At 37.0% G+C, this 20,501-nt stretch overlaps 1 protein-coding gene across 12 annotated transcripts in view; it reads right to left on the bottom strand.

Annotated features, from left to right (window-relative positions):
• LOC139695426 (leukocyte elastase inhibitor-like) overlaps positions 1 to 15,816 on the bottom strand; it is a 72,535-nt gene extending 56,719 nt beyond the window's left edge. For 8 of the 12 annotated variants that reach the window (XR_011702316.1, XM_071594183.1, XM_071594182.1 and 5 more), the window contains exons 1-3: positions 15,237 to 15,345; positions 3,091 to 3,203; positions 2,077 to 2,274 (exon numbers count right to left, since the gene is read on the bottom strand). Coding sequence is in view for 11 of the 12 variants with exons in the window: in XM_071594183.1 (XP_071450284.1) it covers positions 2,077 to 2,274; positions 3,091 to 3,203; positions 15,237 to 15,267 (342 nt within the window). In the remaining variant the exon portion in view is untranslated. Of the gene's footprint in view, positions 1 to 2,076; positions 2,275 to 3,090; positions 3,204 to 14,598; positions 14,614 to 15,236; positions 15,346 to 15,713 lie in introns of those variants that run through there. The other 4 variants (XM_071594188.1, XM_071594189.1, XM_071594180.1 and 1 more) reach the window with 4 other exon arrangements.
• Positions 15,817 to 20,501: the final 4,685 nt, after the last annotated feature.

Genomic DNA, 20,501 nt, shown 5'->3' with positions numbered 1-20,501 from the left:
GAGTGGGGAGTGGGAGGGATACAAAATTTCATTGGCAAGATCATCTTTCCAACGGACACATTTCAAAATTTCTAACTGCTCCAAAGCATCGAGCCTTTGACCTTTTTCTTCAAAATGAATAATTTTTGTCACAAAGTCACTGTTGTGGTCACTTTCGATGAGGTGCTTTGCAAAGAGGGATGTTATGTTCTTATTTTTTACACATTTTTGGTGTTCTTTAATTTTTTCTTTAAATTTCCATCCTGTTTGCCCAATAAATAGAAATTTTGAAATGTGTCCGTTGGAAAGATGAACTTGCCAACGAAATTTTGTATCCCTCCCACTCCCCACTCCTAGACCTACCACTCGTCTGAGTCAAAGATGTAATTCTCTCTTCTTCCCAGCTACATTGTAACCTTTTTACTCCTCCAACCTCCCTCTCTGACCAAACCCCCCCCCTCCTATGATCAGAAGGTATATATAGCCAGCGTGCTTCTATGAGGACCACCTGATGATGACGTACAACCTCGAAACCTGGGTCGTGTTTTTAAAATAAAGTGTGTGGAATTACAAAGTCAATTATTTCATTGCATTTCAATATGTCAATTAGAATGCTCGGCATGCAATGCTCCCGTCTCCTTTCAATTTCTCACAACAATCCCCAGCCACACCCAGCATTTCATTTGTTTTCCTTCTTTCTGTCCACGTCCCCTTTTCCATTCTTCACCACATCCACACTTCAAACACCTCCCATGCATGCCTACTGTTTTCCTCTAGCAATCATATTCCTCCACCATACCAAACCATGCTTTATTTTTATGTTTCAACTATTCTTTTCTAAACACCCTTACTCAACATCCCCGTCATCAATTCCTTCCTCGTGAAAGCTTCTTTGCTCAATACATTTCTTCTTCTTATGTCCCCATTACTTTGACAAACTTGGTCAAAAACGCTTGAAAGATTAGTAAATTGTTGCACCTGCCGTAGTTTCTGAATCCCTACTTTAATATTTAACTTAGCCTTCTTCTTTCCTAAAAACCTCATAACCTTTGTTTTGTTTACACTGACTCTCATCCCATCTCTACCGTGATGATCTCCTAATGCTCTCAGCGATGACTACAACCTCTCGGCTGACTGGCAAACTTAAGCTTGGTCATCTGCTAACCCAAATGATTTTATGAATTCCCCACCAACTTTAATTTCAATTAAATACAGAGGAACCTCACATGACGAGCACCAACCACAGCAAGTAATTTGGATAACATGTCTCCTCTCCCCCTACACTCCCTTCTCTGTTAGTTTCCAGCCTCATTTTATTATTGAATCCTTTGCCATTCAGTCAGTCATTCTTCTATCTGCTTCCCTAGCTCTGCGTCCACATTCTTTCATTTCTTTCTAATAATCTCGTCTGTAATCCACATTTTCCTTGACAATCTAATACATTCCTATAGTTTTGTTTGTAGATTTCAATATCACATCTTTTATACGTTTCCATCTGACCTTCTCCCCATTAAAACACATAAATTCTTTTACTACCTCCTGGTATCCCTTAGCAGTATAACACAGCAAAATAAACTTCCAAATGGTACCAACAATGAGTGAGCTAGGTAAACTTCACACAAAGAAGTAATGAATGAAAATATTAGAGATAAATGAAATAATTCCTTGCATGTGACTTTATTTTTTGTTCAAATGCCAAAAGATCTTATTAAGGAATCAATACTTGGCTAGCACAAAGATTAAGTTTGGGGGCAATATGCTCCAGGCAAGGAGATATCTTGGAAAATAATAAACAATCCACGTTTATGATCAAATTATTCAAGTCCCATTACTGAGTTTATTACTCCTAATAAATAGGTAACCGCCTAATTTGGATCATAATCATCCACACAGTTTCTTAAGCATTGAAATAAAGTTTAGGAAACACATCAAAGAGTATGGCATCTAATACATCAATTGAAAACTAACCCTGGCAATTTCAGCAACAAAGGAAAGTTTAGAAGGTGACAGCAAAATTGTAGAAGTAGGCAGCCTTTAATTTTGCATTAATTCTAAATGGTTTTTAATATACACTTGAAAGACTTCAACCACAAATACCTGAGAGGCTTCAAAAATTGAGGAGAACCTGTTCTTCATTGATTTCAAATCAAGTGATTCACCAAAGGCGTCTGCAATTTGCTGTCTTGTCTCACCCTGGGCTCCCATGCCAGCAGCAGCAAGGACAATTTCAAGGCTGACTGGCGAGAATATCAAATTCACACTCATATCCCCCTGTTTGTGCTCCTCAGATACAGCCTTGATTGGGGAGAGAGAATAACAAATACATACATACACACATTTATACGTACATACATACATACACACACACATATATTATATTTTATATATATATATATATATATATATATATATATATGTATAAACATATATATATATATATATATATATATATATATATATATATATATATATATAATAATTATCATTATTACTGCTATCCAAGCCAATGGATGCATGAGGTACTATGGATATTCAAAAACTGCAGAAAATATGGTGGTGATATAAACTAATGTATACACAGAGACTTCTTTTTCAATCAGGGTGATTAATTTGAATTATTTAGCAATGGTAAGTACAATTTTTTTCTGTTTTTCACCCTTTTTATGAAGGTGGAATTATAGTTTCACAAGAATACAAAACTAACATCAAGGGAGAAACAAAGTATTTTCCTCAGAAAGCAAACCCAATCACGTAGCCAGGAATGACTCGCAAAGGACTAGTTTGCTTGTTACACTCATTTGTAGCACAGTAAAGCTATGTATTTTCATGCAATTTAAAGGAGAACATGGAATTCTCTGGGTTTTAATCAATGAATGCAAGGGAAACAGAATTGGGAGAGTACAGATTGTACAAACACCTTTAAATAAAAACATTAAATACATTTCAAATGCTTCTCAAGAACACACGATAATGAACTAAGAACGTGCTTTGAAAAAGCTACTGAATCAACAATATTCCATAATGAAAAAATAAACCTGCTGAAATAAAAATGAGTCACATTAACAAAGAGTAACTTGGGTAAATAAGGCTATCTATAAACACTGCACTAACCTTCAGAAGAATATTAGAAAAACTGTGTTTCATTCCCAAGGATTGGTTCCCTGCCATGGCACCCACCGCCGTATTCCCCTCAACAGCCATCATTATGAGGATCTGGAGGGCTACTGTGAGAACATTAAATTAATGCATTGAAAGGATATTGCATCCATTTGCTAATTAGCTAAATATGCACCATTACATTAAGTGAGACATGCACAATGCCAGATAATTTCTTAAACATGCCACACTTATTCCTATTCCATCAAAAATCAACTGAGAAAGAAATTGTCTCGGTTCTTGCCATGAACTTATTTCCTGGCCCCTGAGATGAATTATTGATTGTTCAGATTACAATTGACAAAAAATACTCAGATTACAATGAAAATCAAAGTATTTTAATTTTGTCACTTTATACGTAGAAAATGGAAACATTATACTATAAAACTAGTAGCTATTTCAATGGTTATGTATTGTAGAAACTGACAAATTTGTTATCACGAGCTCAAAATCTTAGACAAATTTATTTTCACTACAAATTTCACATTCTTACACACAATGTCATCTTCAGTTATGCCTATTGCATCAATAATTCCACATTTTTTGAAAGACTTCATGACTTCCTCAATACTGAACTTTCAAGTTTAAAAGTAACACAGTATGACAATATTCTCTCTTTAGATCCCAGAAGGCTATTCTAATTTTGATCATATACATTACACTTGGTGTCTGAAAGCAGATATGCACGTCAATTAGAAAGGGAAGTATTACTCATTGAACTATACTCATACTATTTAAGGTTGGGTGCCCATAGACTTAGAGTTTATCATGAGAGAGACAATGTATTAGTATATAGGCAATATTCCTCTTTAGGCCAACTTGTGGAAGTTTCCCAGAAGCACCAAATATGAGATAAAACTAAACATGCCAAATAATTCACATTTCATTTTTTTGGGAATTTTTGAAAGAAATTTTGTCATGAAAATATCAATCAATTGCTCACTACTGGATAAAAATTGTGACATTGTCAAAACTGTTTAGATGGCTAACATTTCATATGCCAGATGCAGGCAAAAAATACTTAGTCATAAGTACGTTTTCCAGCGAGGTTTTGCCTTGGCCCAAATTATTATTACTATCACTCCTAATTTACCGGTTGAGGTAGGTTTTGGATGATCACAATTACCAAAAAAAATATTTTATCTCTCCAAACGAAACACAACCCAACATCCTACTCCACCACAAGTCCCTCTTCATCTCGGAGTTCTTCCTTCCTCCTGTCCATCATTCCTATTCTGTTCCTGCCCTTTCCTCGTTTGCCTAACATCCTCCCCTCTATTACAGTCTTCAACATCCCACTGCCAATCAATATGCCCTTCATCCATGTTTCCTGCCTCCTCATGATTTCTCCCAACAATCCCCTCTCCTCCCAAACCATGAATTACTAGCGCTTCCACATTTGTTTTCCTTTCTGTCCACTTTACCTTCTCCAACCTTCCCTGCACTCACGTTTCAAAAGCTTCCAATCTATGCCCATCATCTCGCTGAATAGATAACGTGTGCTCTGCTCGAAAAATACATGAACTGGAGCAATCTGGCAGCCATGACGTGGACTATAGCCGTGCCCACTAGCGGCGCTAGTTGCCCGAGACGTCTGTGCTTGGCGCACCGTCGAGCTGGGCATATGGTGCCAGTTATGTTAGTTTCTGTCGCACTTGTTTCAACTCTTCGTCAAAAAAAAAGGAAATTCACGTAATCACCGCGCAACAAATCAGCATCAAGTTTTTGGTGAAGTAAGGTAGAAGTTACCAAGAAATCACTGAAATGTTGAGAGCTGTTTATGGTGATAATGCTCTGAATAAAACATCCGTCTTCAAGTGGATTAAACATTTTAAAAGATGACCGACTAGACACTACCAATGATGATGCAAGGCCGGGACGACCTTCAACCACCCGTGTTGACGACAACATTGATCGTGTGCGGTCCCTTGTCCTCACTGATTGTCGAAAAGCTGTCCAAATGATAGCTGATGAACTGAATTTAGGAGAATCAACAGTGCACACTAATTTAACCGGACATGATGGATGGATCCTTCACAATGACAATGCACCTGCACATTCAGCATTGATTGTTCGCCAGTTTCTGCCAAAAAGTTCAATCACCTTTATCCTTGATCATCCTCCTTATTTACCAGAACTTCCCCCCTGCCACTTTTCCCTATTCCCAAAATGCGGAAATGTGATGAGGGGGACATCACTGGGAAGATGCGGACACACTAAAGCAAGAAATTAGGAGTCAACTAAAAAGCCTAAAGAAAGCCGAGGACTTCCAAGGGTGCTATAAGCAGCGGAAAAGAAAATGAAATGAGTGCATAGCAACGAATGGAGAACACTTAGAAGGGGACAAAATCAATGCAGACTAAGTTTTGCAAAATAAAGTTTTTATGGCTACAGTTTGCATATTTATTGGACAGGATAGTATAAATTAAATAGGAATACATTTTATTACATAAATTTGAAGGGAAGCTTGGTCCACTGATTTTTCATAGTTTTGAGTGCAGATGCCTTCTTCTGTGATAATGAAGAATATTAGACAGTTTATTAACAATTTTCAGCATAATTTGATAACTTTTAATGCACTCCAAAAAGTATACCTACTGAGGCATTAATAAATGAAAATTCAATGAAAGTTGGGTTCAGATAAGTGGAGTGGATAGCATACTGGCTTTCCAACCAAATGAGGGCCCCGGTTCGAACAGGGACAAGGGTAGAATTTTTCTAGGCATAATGATCCCTACCTGTTTGCCAAGTGGAGGGCATTTCAAAGAGGAGCATGACATCTTTCAGATGGTACATTACAATGTGTGACCACCTGATACCTCATATGTGAAGAATAGGCTAATGCTATGGCCCTCGGGATTTCTCCACAACGTCCTTCCATTCCCTGCATGTGGGACAATTTATATACACAATATTATTTTTAGCTAGAAGACAATTCAGACAATTCCTTAGCTTACAAAGATTGCCAAAGGAAGATTTATAGGATTTTTTTATTACTATCTTGAAAAAATGTTTCCCAATGATGGCATTAACTTCAATTCTTTTCAATGTGAGTACATTTGCAGATGGCAAGGCACTTTAACCATTCAATGATTGTAAGCCTGAATGTTGGAAGAGGGGGTCTGCATGCCACCAGCCCACACTTCTCCAAGTGGAGTGCAGATGGATTAGTTATCAGATTCTGTGAGCATGAATTCAGCCTCATCAATAGCATAGGAATTGTTATTAATTTCTAAATTCCTAAGATTTTCAAAATAAGCTGCAAACAGTCTACCAAGGCATAAATATCACCTTTCTTGTAAATGCACTCTTTCATGGTCTTTGTAATTATTATTTTGCATACCCTGGTAATCATAACTTGTAAACAACAGGGAATTATTTTTAAACTTACTCATATTTTGACAATTTTTCATTTAACCAGGTCGACAGTCACCATGAATTAATTGTGCGCAAATGTTATGCAGAGTCATTCTGTGCATTTTTATACAGTTGTGCAGATTATAGATAAATGTACCAAATATATTCAATCTGCGCATTTTGTACTTGTACAAAGTTTGCAGAGTATTATGCAGTTACAGACTGTATACATACAAGCAAACTGAGTGAAAAATTTCTAATGCAGAAATGTGTGTAGTTTCAGAGATATACAGATGCTGCCCAAATGAATGACATGATTCTATTTCATACATCATCTTTTAATCAGTTAGTTTACGCGATAAATTTCAACACAAAAGTCATTCACTTTGACCTTTAATTTGAACCTAGGGCCAACAACTCACAGCCACAAGCTTCAGCCAGCTTGGTGCCGCCTTCCACCCTTGTCACGTGAGTTTCTAACATTCTTCGTTGTTCAGGGTTTGTGGTAATTCTATAGAACAATGCCATCATCTATCAAATCTTCCTTCAACTAACATAAATGATTGCTTTAACCTGATGGACCTTGGGTGCATTTCACATGACTACAATTATTTTGAGACATTTTTAACTCTGAACCCCAATGAAATATGTGTGCATCTTTATAAAATGCTATAAAGTTGTACATGTTTTAGGGTGGACTACTGACCAGAGGGCCCAGGTTTGATTCCTGGGCATGCCTCTCTGGGTGCCCTCACAGCTCCACCTTTTTCAGATCCCAGATCTTCCCGGGAAATCATAATCGGCACAGGTAAAGGAACTGGCCTCCCAACCCTGATGTGTGAATGCCGATGCACTTGGTATACCGTGAACTCTACTATCATTGACCAAACCGACCTTTGGGTTGATTACTGTGTTTATGGTTTTTTAAAATGATTCTATCAAATACAATTAATGGAGGAACAGTTTTAATTCGTTTCAAATGTATTACAAGAGCAAAGGTGATGGTAAGAGTAACTGATATACTTGAAATTAATGCTGAAATAAGTTCTACTGTTTCAGGCTTCACTTTGTGGAAGAATTACTAATACAGTAATACTAAAAAGACTACTTTTCCACGGATTATTATTATAAGGTACAATGCGTTTCGCTGACTTCCGGCATCATCAGGTACAAATATACATAACAAACGGTGGGAGAACATAGCATAGGCTCAGGACAGAGTGGGGGTGAGGAGGGTGGTGGAAAGGCTTGAGAGGGGAGGGGGCGATCGGGTGTGTTGAAGGGTTGGTTTGACCAATTCCTGGCTAGTTTCTCAGAAAGGAGTGGGAAGGGGGACGGGAACAATTGCTCAATGCAAAGGGTCATCTTGGGGTTTCCCTATTCCTTGAGAATAACATTACTTGTCTTCTTATGATTAATCCTCATCGTATACCCCTTGCATTATTCCTGAAAAGAATTTCATAATAATAACTGCATTCTACCCTTAACAAGTTGATAAGCACCCAGCAATAATGGGCATCCCTACCCCCCCCCCCCCCAGCATGGTTTCCGAAAGGGTACATCCTGCCAGACACAACTGGCACTTTTTGTCAATGATATCTATAGTGTGGGAAATACCAATGTTCCAGTGGATGTGGTTTAATAGATTTTAAAAAGGTTTTGGACCAAGTATCTCAGAGAAAACTACTAACAAAGATAGAAGCATATGGCATCAATGAAAATATCCTAGACTGAATCAAAGACTGTTTTCATATTTGCATACAAATAGTTGTCATGGACAGTGTTAGTTCTAATTAAGTCACTGCAGGTGCTCCCCAGTGAAGTGTTATTGGACTTCTTTTATTCCTTATTTATGTTAATGGCATTAACAAACTAAATAATGGTAAAAATCACTTGATTGGTGATGATGCAGTCATTTACAGAGATATTCAGAGAGGATAGAGAAGCATTAGCAGAGGCCCTAAATGCAAAACAGCACTGGTAGAGAACATGGCCATTAGAATTATAATTGAGAAAGGGTGCAGTGACAAATTTTAGGGATTCAGCAATGGAGTGTAACCTCAATTAAATAATTAGGAATTATCCTTTGACGTGACTTTTCTTGGGTGAGACATGTGGGGAATGTGTGGAAAAGCCAGGGAAGAAATTAGCATAAATTAGAAGATTATTGGGAACGTTGGAAGATTTGAACGGCAATGCTATCTAATGCTGATTAGGTCTCAGTTAGAATATGCTGCTAGTATAAGGGATCCTCACAAAGTCTGTTCAATTGACAAATTAGATCATAACAGAGGACAGTTAAGTCACAGAATAAATATCTCGCATATATTGGAAGGTCTATTTTGTGACTGTGTTGCCTCTATGTTGCAAATTAGCCCCATTATACAACAGTAGCAGAGATGATGAAAACAAGATTAGAGAGATTAAACTTAGATCCAACAGTTTAAAGTTATTACTATTTCCACAAACAGTAAGAGCTCACATTTACCCCTTAGGTGCTCATCTCCTTAGCAGCAGCTTGTCACACATGCATAAGGAAGTATTTTCTTCTTACTACATTTCCCGGCCTATACAATGCACTTTTTCCTCCCATTATTGTGCCCTACCATTATCCTGCATCTTCCCGGCCAGTGGTATACAGGTGTAACCTAGACCTATGCGTGCAAGCCAAAAAGTTCAAAGGAAAAATACCTACTATTAAGTATTTTTCCCGCATTAGGCATAAATAATGGTTGCTTTGATTACAAATATCAATAATATCACTGTATTTGATGGTTTCTGGCTCAACTTTGTGTAAGTTCATGTTCGTGAAATGAAGAACACAATGTATTTTTCCACTGTTTAAACCTGCATGTGTCCACCATTTCCCAACCTTTTCACGAGTATCCCGGTTTTTGAAGCATTGGAAGAGAAGGAAAAAGTGCTGGGGCCGAACCACCCTTACTCAATGATTTCATGTCACTACTGGGATTGTGTGTTGAACAAAAATATTTCCAGTTCAACAATGAATACTACATACAAGTGGAAGGATTAGCAATGGGGTTGCTCCTTTGTCACCACTACTTGCAGGCCTTTGCATGAACAACTTTGAAGAAAAAATATTCAGCAGTCCGTCATTTTTTAAAAAGTACGTCCACTGTTTGTTTCGTTATGTACACGATATCTTTGCAATATCGACAGGCACTGAAAGACAATTGGACAATTTTGTGAAAAAATCAAATTCCCAGTGCAAAGAAATCAATTCCACACGTGAGAAAGAACATAATGAGGAAATCAATTTTCTAGATATCACACTGTGGAAAAAAGGATGGGGTTTTGAATTTAAAATTCTTCATAAAAATACTGCCACAGACCACATCATCCCCTTGGACTCCCGCCATCACATGTCTCAAAAGTTATTCACTTATCATTTCCTGCTAAATAGACTGCTAGACATACCTCTCTCTAAAAGTAATTATGTCCAAGAACTAAAGACGATAAAAGATACTGCAGTGAAAAGTGGGTCCAAAGAAGATTTAATAGAAAATATAGTACACAGAAAACATTCCTAAGAACAAAAAATCTATTCTTCAATCAGTTAATATGGATGTAAAAGGTTACAAATGGTGTAGACTCCCTTGTTATGGATTGATTTCACAAAAGATAGCCAACCTCTTCCCTAAGGAACAATTTCAGATAGCTTTTTACAATGTGAACAACCTAAAACCGTTCATGAATACTACAAAAGACAAAGGGGAAAAACAAAATAAAAGTGGCATTTATAGGTTAACTTGTGATGACTGTAGTGCTATCTACATAGGCCAAACGGGGAGATCATTAAAAACATGAGCAGCGGAACATAAATGCTGTTTTGGGAAATGTGACCTCGCCCAATCACACTTGGCCAAGCATCTGAGGGAAGAAATTCATGCGAGCGATTTCACTCCAGGGCTGATATGCCAAATGGACAAAGGAAGGAGGATGGACGAGTGGGAAGAGCTGGAAATCAGGAAGAATTTGAAAATGGGTCATTAGGTCAACAAATTATTGTTTGAACACCTCTCCGCACATCCTGGAAACATCCCTTTCCTTCGCGGATGAATCTAAATACCCCTCCCCCCCACTAATCGCCTTTCATGTTGCTTAACACCCCTCTCCCCCTTCCCATCGACGCCAATCTCAACCCCACCCACCTCTTTCCCCCCCCCCTCTCTCACCCACTCCCCTCTCCTCACATGAATTGTTTACAAATTGACCGCAACTTTCATTAATTTGTACCTGATGATGATGTCTAAGCAAAGAAACTTGTGGTACCAAAATTAAGAACGGTGGAAAAATACATTGTGTTCTTCATTTGACATATAATATCACTGTTTTGAGCCATTAGTAAGCAACAGTTATGATATTGCGTTGAAAGTACTCCTTCAGACAATTCCCAAATCAATCATTAATTCATAAAATGCAGCACATCTCTTTATCTCTTTTCATCTCACAAGTGGTGCAGCCACTAATTTAACATGCATTGGGTTGACAGGAATTTCGCACCTATTCTAATACATGCATTCATTGTATCTCTACCAATATAATCAGAGTCGACACACATTCAAACTTATTTAGTATGAGGGCATCCTAATGGCATCATATGCTCCTAAATGATCAAAGCTTCCACTGAAAGTTCCACTTGAATACAAAAAAAAAAGTTTTAAGGTACAAACTCATGACCTCATTCCCATGGAAAGAATGAGATGGACATCGATTTCTAGTGTTTGTGATTGAAAAAGTCCTCAGGGAAAGTTTAAAGTGAGACTATCACAAGGTCCCTTTGAAAATGTGAAATTAGTCATGTGCCACATGGAATTGAAAATTACATATTGTAAGAGGAAAGTGATAGCGCCGGTGAAAATAACTATGAAAATGATTTAGACGAATTTCAGGGATTCTACGATGGATAAACGTTGAAATATGTGTCACTTGTAATTTTTTAATGCAACAATTCAAATTTCTTGGCATTAAGTCTTAACATCAATATGTTTTCATATTTCCTGATGATCAAAGCACCTGTTTGTCATTAATTCTTACATGAACAATTTGGGTGCATCCTATGGGCCGGGATATATGGTACGTACCAGAGCAGATTATTATTATTAAAAGTGCATGTGTGTCAGGTGCAAACAACAAATCCATAGCATCATTATCAAACTTGAAACAATTACATGAACATCAATAAAAAATCAAAACTATGCACTGTTCACAAGAGTCACAAACCATTACTGCACATAGTCATTGAACATCCAATCCCTTGTCCAGTGGCTACCTCACACTTTTTCTCAAAACTTCCAACAGTTGTTGGAAAAAGCACAAACAACTTTCCAAATAGCTGGTTCCATTCAACAACACTTCTAATTAAAAACTAAAACTTTTTCCATGTGATTGTTGTGCTTTTATTTTATTTACTTTAGTATCATTACAGCATTTTCCACCTTCTTCTCCAATGAGAAGGAATGGCTGGCAGAAAAGACAATTATTGCAACGAGGTGATTGCAGAAATAAATGCCTATTCCACAGAGCTGGAAAAATTGAATTATTTTCTAAGGTGTCAACAAAATGCAACAAGGTTGGAGAAAAGGTATGAGCCTAAAAGGAGACTATTTTGAAGGATAAAATGGTGGATCCCAAAACAATAATCATTCCAGCATGAATTTGCATAACACCCTCGTAAATGCGATGAAATTAGGGAAGAATCTAAGATGTACAAGTAATGTAGACATAGAAGTAATGACTATGGAGGGTTGCTCATTATCACAAAAGAAATTTAATGTGTAGATTGAGCAGGCAGTCAATGAGACTGAGGGAATGTTATTAGGAGGAGGTATTCACGTTGTACATCAACAATTACAAGCATGCTATGATTTTCTGACTATACTGATCTGATAAGGACGCTGGTCACCTTGGAGAATGAGAAAGTGCAACCCCAAGGCACACAAAATTAATGATCTGCAGTCCAAATGGGGTTGACTATCTGAAGGAAAAGAACTTCTTTTAGAGGAAACAACTACTAACATAAATGGTACTAGCATACGCAAAATGAAGTGATTCATTTAAGTTCATAAATGGAGGCTTCTTTTCCATGGGCGTGAGACACAAATATGGACGTTTTGTAAGATGGAAACAATTACCAAGGAAGGATGAACTCCTTGAAGCAGAGGTAATGGACAAATTTTGGAAGAAGCTATGAGAAAACAAAGAAATTGGCAGGGTGGTAGTTTGGAGAGCCTGTAATATTTAGAGCGAGCAAATGCACCTCAAAATTAAATAGCTAAACATTGTGCTATATGAGCCGAGGACCCACTAAATTTGATCTCATCCTTATGTGAGTCATTTCATTCCAAATAATCCATTTTGGAATTAATTTTTTTGTCACATTTTCCTATCATGACATTCTTAATAGTTCCATAAAATTTAAAGTATTACCCTGTTCTTATACTTGGCCACATTTACATTGATAATCAAACTTTTCAAAGTTTCCATTTCTTGGCTTATGTATGAAACACAAATCTATGATAAGAGTGGAGATATCTAATGGAAAATGTTGTCCATAATTATATAAGCTTTCATTTGATGTGCCACAATTCTAAACTTACAACTGTTTCAAGTTGTGATCCCAATGATATTCTTACTGACTTTTTGGTGCTCAAGTATTCAAAAATGAAGTGAATATCATGAACTTTTTAAAAAATGTTGGATGATATTGTTTCTCTGGAATTGACTTTAAAAAAAATGATTTGTGACCTAAAAATTGAAAATTACTTGAAGCGTTACACTATGAATATCAAGGGAAATCCTGTGTCATTCAAAATAAAATTCTGTTTCTCTCATGAAGGTATTGATTCTGGATCGAGATGAGTTTAAGTGAGAGTGTAGCCAACACAATCAATTTTTTTATTTAACTTCACAACAATATAAACCAAAAAAGGGACTAGAGACATGGACTATGGTAAAATAAGACCAGCAAAGAATGGAAGCCTCAGAAACATGGTGCTGGAGGATAATGATGAAGATGAAATGGACAAGAGCAAAGTGAGGAACGAGGAAGTATACAGAAGAGTAGATGAGGAAAGGGCCACATGGAGAACTATGGGGGGGAGAGAAGAACTAGATTGATTGGGCAGGCCTTGAGGCACAATGGATGCGTTGGAAACAAAATACAAGAGAAAATGGAAGGGAAAATCCCACGAGAAAGACCAAGAGACAAGTGCATAGATAGATAGAAGGGTCTGAAACAGAGAAGCGATCAGGGGATGAGGGAATCAACACAGCATAGATGGAGAGAAGAGAGGGCAGCAAAAGCCAATCTTAGGATTGAAACACTGTACTGCTGAAACACTGCTTCAAAAACAAAAGGGCAAAAATATTGTCTTCAGTCGAGTTTCACTTGATTGGTATTTATAGAATGACAAATATGAAGATAAAAAATGGTAATGTAATTCGCATCGGATCACTTGAATTGGAACGAACTATTTTTTATTATTATAAATATTTATTTTTCATTGCACATATATGCTTGTGGCAATAACAATCGGGTCTTCCACCGGGTGAGTCTCCATTACAGACGGCGTTTCGAAGCTCGTCATCTCGTTGACATCGCATTCTCGGGGCCATTCCCCCGAGACAGCACCAGACCTTAGTTTACATATACTAGTAGCTACAATTCCTACAATGAACTGCGGCTCTTTTCAACCTTTATCTAAATACATTGAAATTAATATATTGCAACCATTGTTCATATACAAATTCAATATGTGGTGAGTGCGCTAACCAAGACTTCCCGTCCTACAAATTTACAACATTAAGGTGCATACACTATTTCTCCAGGAGGTATTTTTCCATATTACGAACACTCGTCTTCGGAAAATTTTACATGATGGCATCCCGTTACGTACGATGGATGCACCGGTGAAAAATGAAAAATTAGCGATAAATAGTAAGTCGGTCATGTGGTGTGCATTCCTAGGGCAAAATCATGAATTCCCTGAGTAAATCATGAATATACTTGTTACAATAATATTATACAAACCAAATGAATTAAATTAAAAAATAAATGTTCATAGAAGCTTACGATACACGCACCTCAGACAAATTTCACTATTTTCCAATATGATGTGCGCTAATTTGTTGGGTAATCACGGCAATATGATGGGAGTAGAATTTTTGCAGGGCAGAGACAATTGCTCGAATACAGCAAAAAAAATTCAAAATTTCTACGTTCAAAGCGATTTGTTAACGTAATCGCTTCTATTAATACCTCTGACATCACAACTGTATTTGGTAGCACTTGCCACTCGACTTGAGCTTCACAGGACATCATATGCATATCTCCCCACTAGGCGTTCATTTACAAGAAATTAACTCAAAAAGACCAGGTTCAATTCATTGGCAAGTGCGAAAAATTAAGCAAACAACAGATACGACAATCTATTTTTGAAGTATTAATCATGCCAACAGAAATGCGATTAACTTTTTTGGTGGGCGTGGCAGGAACACGGTATAAATGCATAGCTCAAATTCAATTACATTAATTCAAAAAGTAGGTATATTTCATGAATTTTTTGGTTGCACCTCTTCTATTTTACCATTGAGATTCGACTAATAACGCATGGAACACTATGAACGTAGGGTATCAAAATGTGATCGTATGACACATTTGCAGACTTTCTTACAAAAAATGTTAATATATTAAGATTAACTAATACAGTGAAACACTTTACCGTAAATATAGGAGAACTTAGGCCACAGCATGTTGTCTTAATTCGAAATCTTCCAACTTTATGCCGATGTGACATAAAGAATTCTGAATATATGATGACAGTCAAGAAGTGTATCTCACATATGAAATAAATTATCCTATGCGTTACTTAGCCGCTAAGGTCACCATAATTCAATTTTTATCTCAAACTATGGCGCACTGGGTCATAAGCGATAAAAGGTCGTCAACGGATTTCAATTCCATAGAACATTTCAAAACTCATTAAATTCGAAATCAAAAGTTTCAAAGATACCGAATAAGAAGCCCATGCCAAAATGTCAACGGTTTCTATTAGGATTAAAAGTCAAGTACGATAAAAAGTGGGGGTGGATTTTTATACACATATGAGGAAGTGGTTAGTGGGTGGCATACACAACAAGAACGAAATATTTACCGTAATCTAAACAAGAAACATTAAACAAAGATGAGGTAACTTTACCAATAAACGGTGCCGTCTCTTAACCGGTAACAATATTCACCGCTTTCATAAAAGAAAACAGGTGCACACCGAACGAAAACAATTCACTACGCAAACATTGGAACTTAGGGCGACGCACCGAATAGCGTTGCCTCCCCTTCCTGTGGCGTCGACGGCGATTCAAATTGAGCATTTAACTTGTAAATAATTTCAAAGCAACCATTGGAACTTTGATAGAATTATTTTCATCGGCATTAGCAATTAAAGTTTTGAATTGACAATTGAAATGAATATGAATCTATGAATATGAATATTAGAACAGCTAGGTTGGACATCACTCACGGAGAGAAGGTTAAATTACAGATTAATCCATTGCATAAATTGGAAGGACATCTCTTAAGCAGTGATTTTGAAAATGTGTTATTACCCCCATCTTACTACAGTAGGAGATATCATGTAAATTAAATTAGAGAGATTAAGGGTAGAGCAGATAGATGTAAGATGTCATTTGTCCCATGAACCATAAGGGATCGGAATTAAGTTAGCTGATCACCCTAGGGGGGAAATTATTTTTTAATTCTAAGTACCGTATTTTCCCATCGATAACGCATGCGTTATATATACAAAAATGTTCAGATGATCGAAAAAAATTACAATACACGTTATGTAATGAAAATTGAAAAGAAAACAAACATTTACACACCTATGTACACAATAATTTAAAGAAGAGTCTCGGCAAAAATAAATGAGTCTGGAAGCATGCCTTTCTAATTACATTCTATTTTATACAGATCTGCTACTATTTAAGTTATTTCATTTTATAAAGCCGTGAGAAAAAGAAGAAACATATGATTTCTATACTTCATTCAAACTAATACGTAGTGCTTCATTATTCTAATACATAGTCCTTCACGTATGTCAGGGTACATCGTACTATGTACACGTAAAGTGCGTTTATTATCTCTTCAGACACATCACCGAGTTGACTCTTCGAAAATAACTCTTCCTAATCTATAAGCGTTCGCGTTGAAATATTGCCTAAAGCCTTTCCAAATCCATTTTTTACACAAGTCACTCTGACACCCAGCCAACTTTGCAGGATCCACCGGCTAATTTCTTCTTTAGATTCTACTTTTATTTCTTCATTAGACTCTTTCATGGCGGCCATTATTCACTTCTCCCAATTAGATCGTAACTTTGATTTAAAAGATTTATTAATAGATAAATCCTGGCAGCCTCTCGATTTCCTTTTTTTCGCGAAATTGATGACTTCTAGCTTAAACATCAGTAAAAACTATTTAGCTTAAACATGGGTAATTTTCTTGAGAAGATTCTTAATTACAGAAGCTTAATTCAAGTTTGAAACAATCACTAGGCATTTTCATGGAACTTAGAGGGTGTCTAGAACAGCTCTAGTGAATAGCCTTTTCTTAAGATCCTTACTAAACGCCCCTGTGATAAACCTTCTCCTCCTTGAGAAAAGCGTCACCTGGAGCAATTCTTCTCCTAAACAGCCTACAACTTTGATCATTTTGTACCAAAGCACATCCGAGATACGTAAACTGTTCTACCTGCTTTACTTTTTGCCCTCCTTTTTAATGTTAAACTTAGCATTTCTCTTTATGGAAAAATCACATAGCCTTTTTTTATTTATATTGATTCTCAACCCATGCCTGTCGCGCTGAATTTCCAATTCAGTCAGCAATGCTTGCAGCCCCTTGGCTGACTGACAAACTAAAGCTTGGTCATCAGCAAACCTAACTGATTTTACGAATTCCCCGCCCACTTTCATTCCTACCTCGAGTTATTCCCATGCCTCTTTGATCATTTCCTCTGCATACAGGTTGAACAGCAACATTGATAATGGGCAACCCTGCCTTACACCCCTTCCTAACACTGCCCATCCTGACTCCCCGTTTCCCACCTGCACCTGAGCAGTCTGAGACATGTACAGGTTGTGGATTAGCCTCCTTTCCCTCCCATCTATTCCTATTTTATGCATTACAGTCATCAGTTTTTCCCTGTTTTCCCCAGCAAAAAGATGTCAAAATAACCACTTATGGAACTGCTTATGACTTTGCTATTTTCAGAAAATTAACCTTTTCAGACCAAGTAATCCACTACAGTTTCCATCATCTCATCTCTCAGAAGCTAGCTGCCTTTCATTAAACAAAAATAGACTAATTAACATCCCCCTCTCTGTGAGCAATTTCAAACAGGAACTTAAAACCATCAAATTAATTTATTCCATCAACAGCTAAAAACCTGAACTCATAGTCAAGATTGTACACAAAAAGCGCACTTCATATGCACATTCACTTATTTATAACAGGGGTGGAGATGGAAAAAAAGCAAAAACAAAATGGTGTAAACTAACATTTTTAGGGGAGATTTCCAACAGAGTAGCCAGTGCTTTTCCAAAGATATGGGTAAAGCGGCTTTTTACAACAGAAGAGATTTGAAGAGTTTACTAATAAAAAAAAGACCCAGTTAAACAAAATGAAAAAAGTGATGTTTAAAAATTGGAATGTAAAAACTGCAATGCTATGTATATATAGCAGTTGGGAAAATCATTTAAGGTTATAAGTGAAGAACACAAACACAGTGTTTCCACACGACAAATATTTCACAATTCCTCTTGGCCAAACTCTTGTGGATAGAAGGACACGTGAGCAATTTTACCCCATAAGTCCTCCATAATGGAACCAAAGAATGGATGTCTTAGAACAACTGGAGATAAGCAAAAACAATGGAAATAGAATCCTGGTAAATGATATTGTGTTTCCCGTACATTCCCGTCTCCTTGAGGTCCCTTGAAGCCAGTAATTTTTTCCCATATGTCTCGCCCCTCCCCCCTCATCTCCTATTCACCTCTTCCCTACCTGGCACCCCCATCAACCCCCTCCTGTGGAGAGTCAACTCAATGGTTCTTGGCTGCCGCTCTGTACTTCACCTATATCCTCTCCCATTCCCCCCCTCCATGGTTGGTCACTATCCTCCCCCCTACCTTTCTCCCAAGTTCTACCACTTCCCCCTCCGCACCACACCCCCCATTACCCAAAAAACCCCTCCCACCACATCCATGCTTACGTAAATTTGAAAAAGTCCTGTATAGTGTACCTAATGATGCCAACTATTTGACGAAACCAGTCGTTTTTAAAATAAAAATCAGTGGAACTTACAAAGTTGTTATTATTCACTTTTTATATGTTATACAGTTAATTAGGTGCATAGCAATTTTTCGCCACATTTTAATAATAATTAATAATTCTCAGGGATTTCTCCAGGGCACACAGCTCATCTAATTGTCAAGATTTAGGGGCTGTCTGATGTCACTACATTGCACGGCTATAGGCAAACCGACAGTTATGGTGGGTTGAATATGTACTTCATTTTCGGGTTCATTTCTGCCCTTCGTTTTACAATCATTTGAAGTCTGACTCCCATTCCTCTTTACCAACAGCTCTCCCTTTCTCCCATTCCTCCTCAATAATCTCAAGAACTATCAAATTTATATACTTCTGTTCCTCCATTCTAAATGTTAATGTGACTGCATTTATTTACCCTATCCAATTTCTACCCTTTCCTTATATAAATTTTTGATGCACATGTATATGTATTGATGAAAACATCAATTAAAATGAAAAAAACTCACACAAATATTTAGGTGGCCCCAACCATTGTCATCAGAGCAAGATGAGTCCCAGAGACACATCATAATTTATTTGAGGAAATCATGGATCAAGATGAGTTGGGATATCTACAAAGTGATGAGGTGACATTGGGGGAGTGATAAGTTGAAAAAAAAAATGTCAATGAGCATTATCTTTTGCTGGTTAGGCTTCATTTAGAATATGCTGCTAGTATATGGGATCGTCATGAAGTTGAATCAATTGCTGCAGCATAGAGGAGCTAAAATTGTGAAACATTCTTATGATAAAGTTATTAAAGGAGTGAAATAAGCAAACATTCACAAAGCAAAGGTTAAATTGCAGATTAAAAATCTCTTGCATCAATTGTAAGGATAGGATAATATTGAAAATGTACTATTTGCCCAATCGAACTATGCTAGGAGAGATCATGTCAATAAAATTAGAGAGATTAAGTGCAGGACAGATAGATTTAAGATGGCATTTTTCTCATACTTGATAACAAATAAGAATAATTTGTCCACCAATAATATTTGAATAAATCCTAAGTTTTTTACCTTCTCCACATATTCCCCATATGTGTTTTACTCGCAAGAGGTCATGAATGTGGGTAACGCCTAAGTATTTCAGCAAGTCTACACTTTATATTTCACTGTTCCTGATGCAATATGCATTCATGAGGGAATTGTTCTTTTTCTAAACAATTATAGCTATGCAATTTTAACTTTGCCAAGTGTCATAGCATTGTTGTGTATCATTTAGGTCATTTTTTAAAGCTGCTGTGTCCTTAGCATTATGGATACCTTGGTAAACCATTGCATCGCCAGCAAATAAATGTATCTTACCAGTGACTATGGAGCTCACACAAAGAGGGAATACTAGATGTCCAATAACAGCTCCCCAGGGTATACCTGAAGTGACTTGTACTGCATTAGAGCTAACACCATTCATGACTGCTCTTTGTACCCAACCATTCAAAAAGTTATTAATCCAGCCCAGGGTATTTTTATCTATGCCATTTATTTAGCTTAATTAGTACTATAATATGAAGTGCTTTGTCGAAAGCCTTTGTTAAAATCTAGAAAAACCAAGTCCACTGAAACATTGCTCTCCCCCAAACAAAAAATGCCATCAGCCAACTTTTGTTTATTGTGGCGGC

Source organism: Hetaerina americana, unplaced genomic scaffold, assembly GCF_022747635.1.
Source record: "Hetaerina americana unplaced genomic scaffold, ioHetAmer1.1.p SCAF_6, whole genome shotgun sequence".
NCBI classification, from domain to species: Eukaryota; Metazoa; Arthropoda; class Insecta; order Odonata; family Calopterygidae; genus Hetaerina; species Hetaerina americana.
Note: the sequence above shows the minus strand (reverse complement) of the source record. Positions and strands in the feature narration are given on the sequence as shown.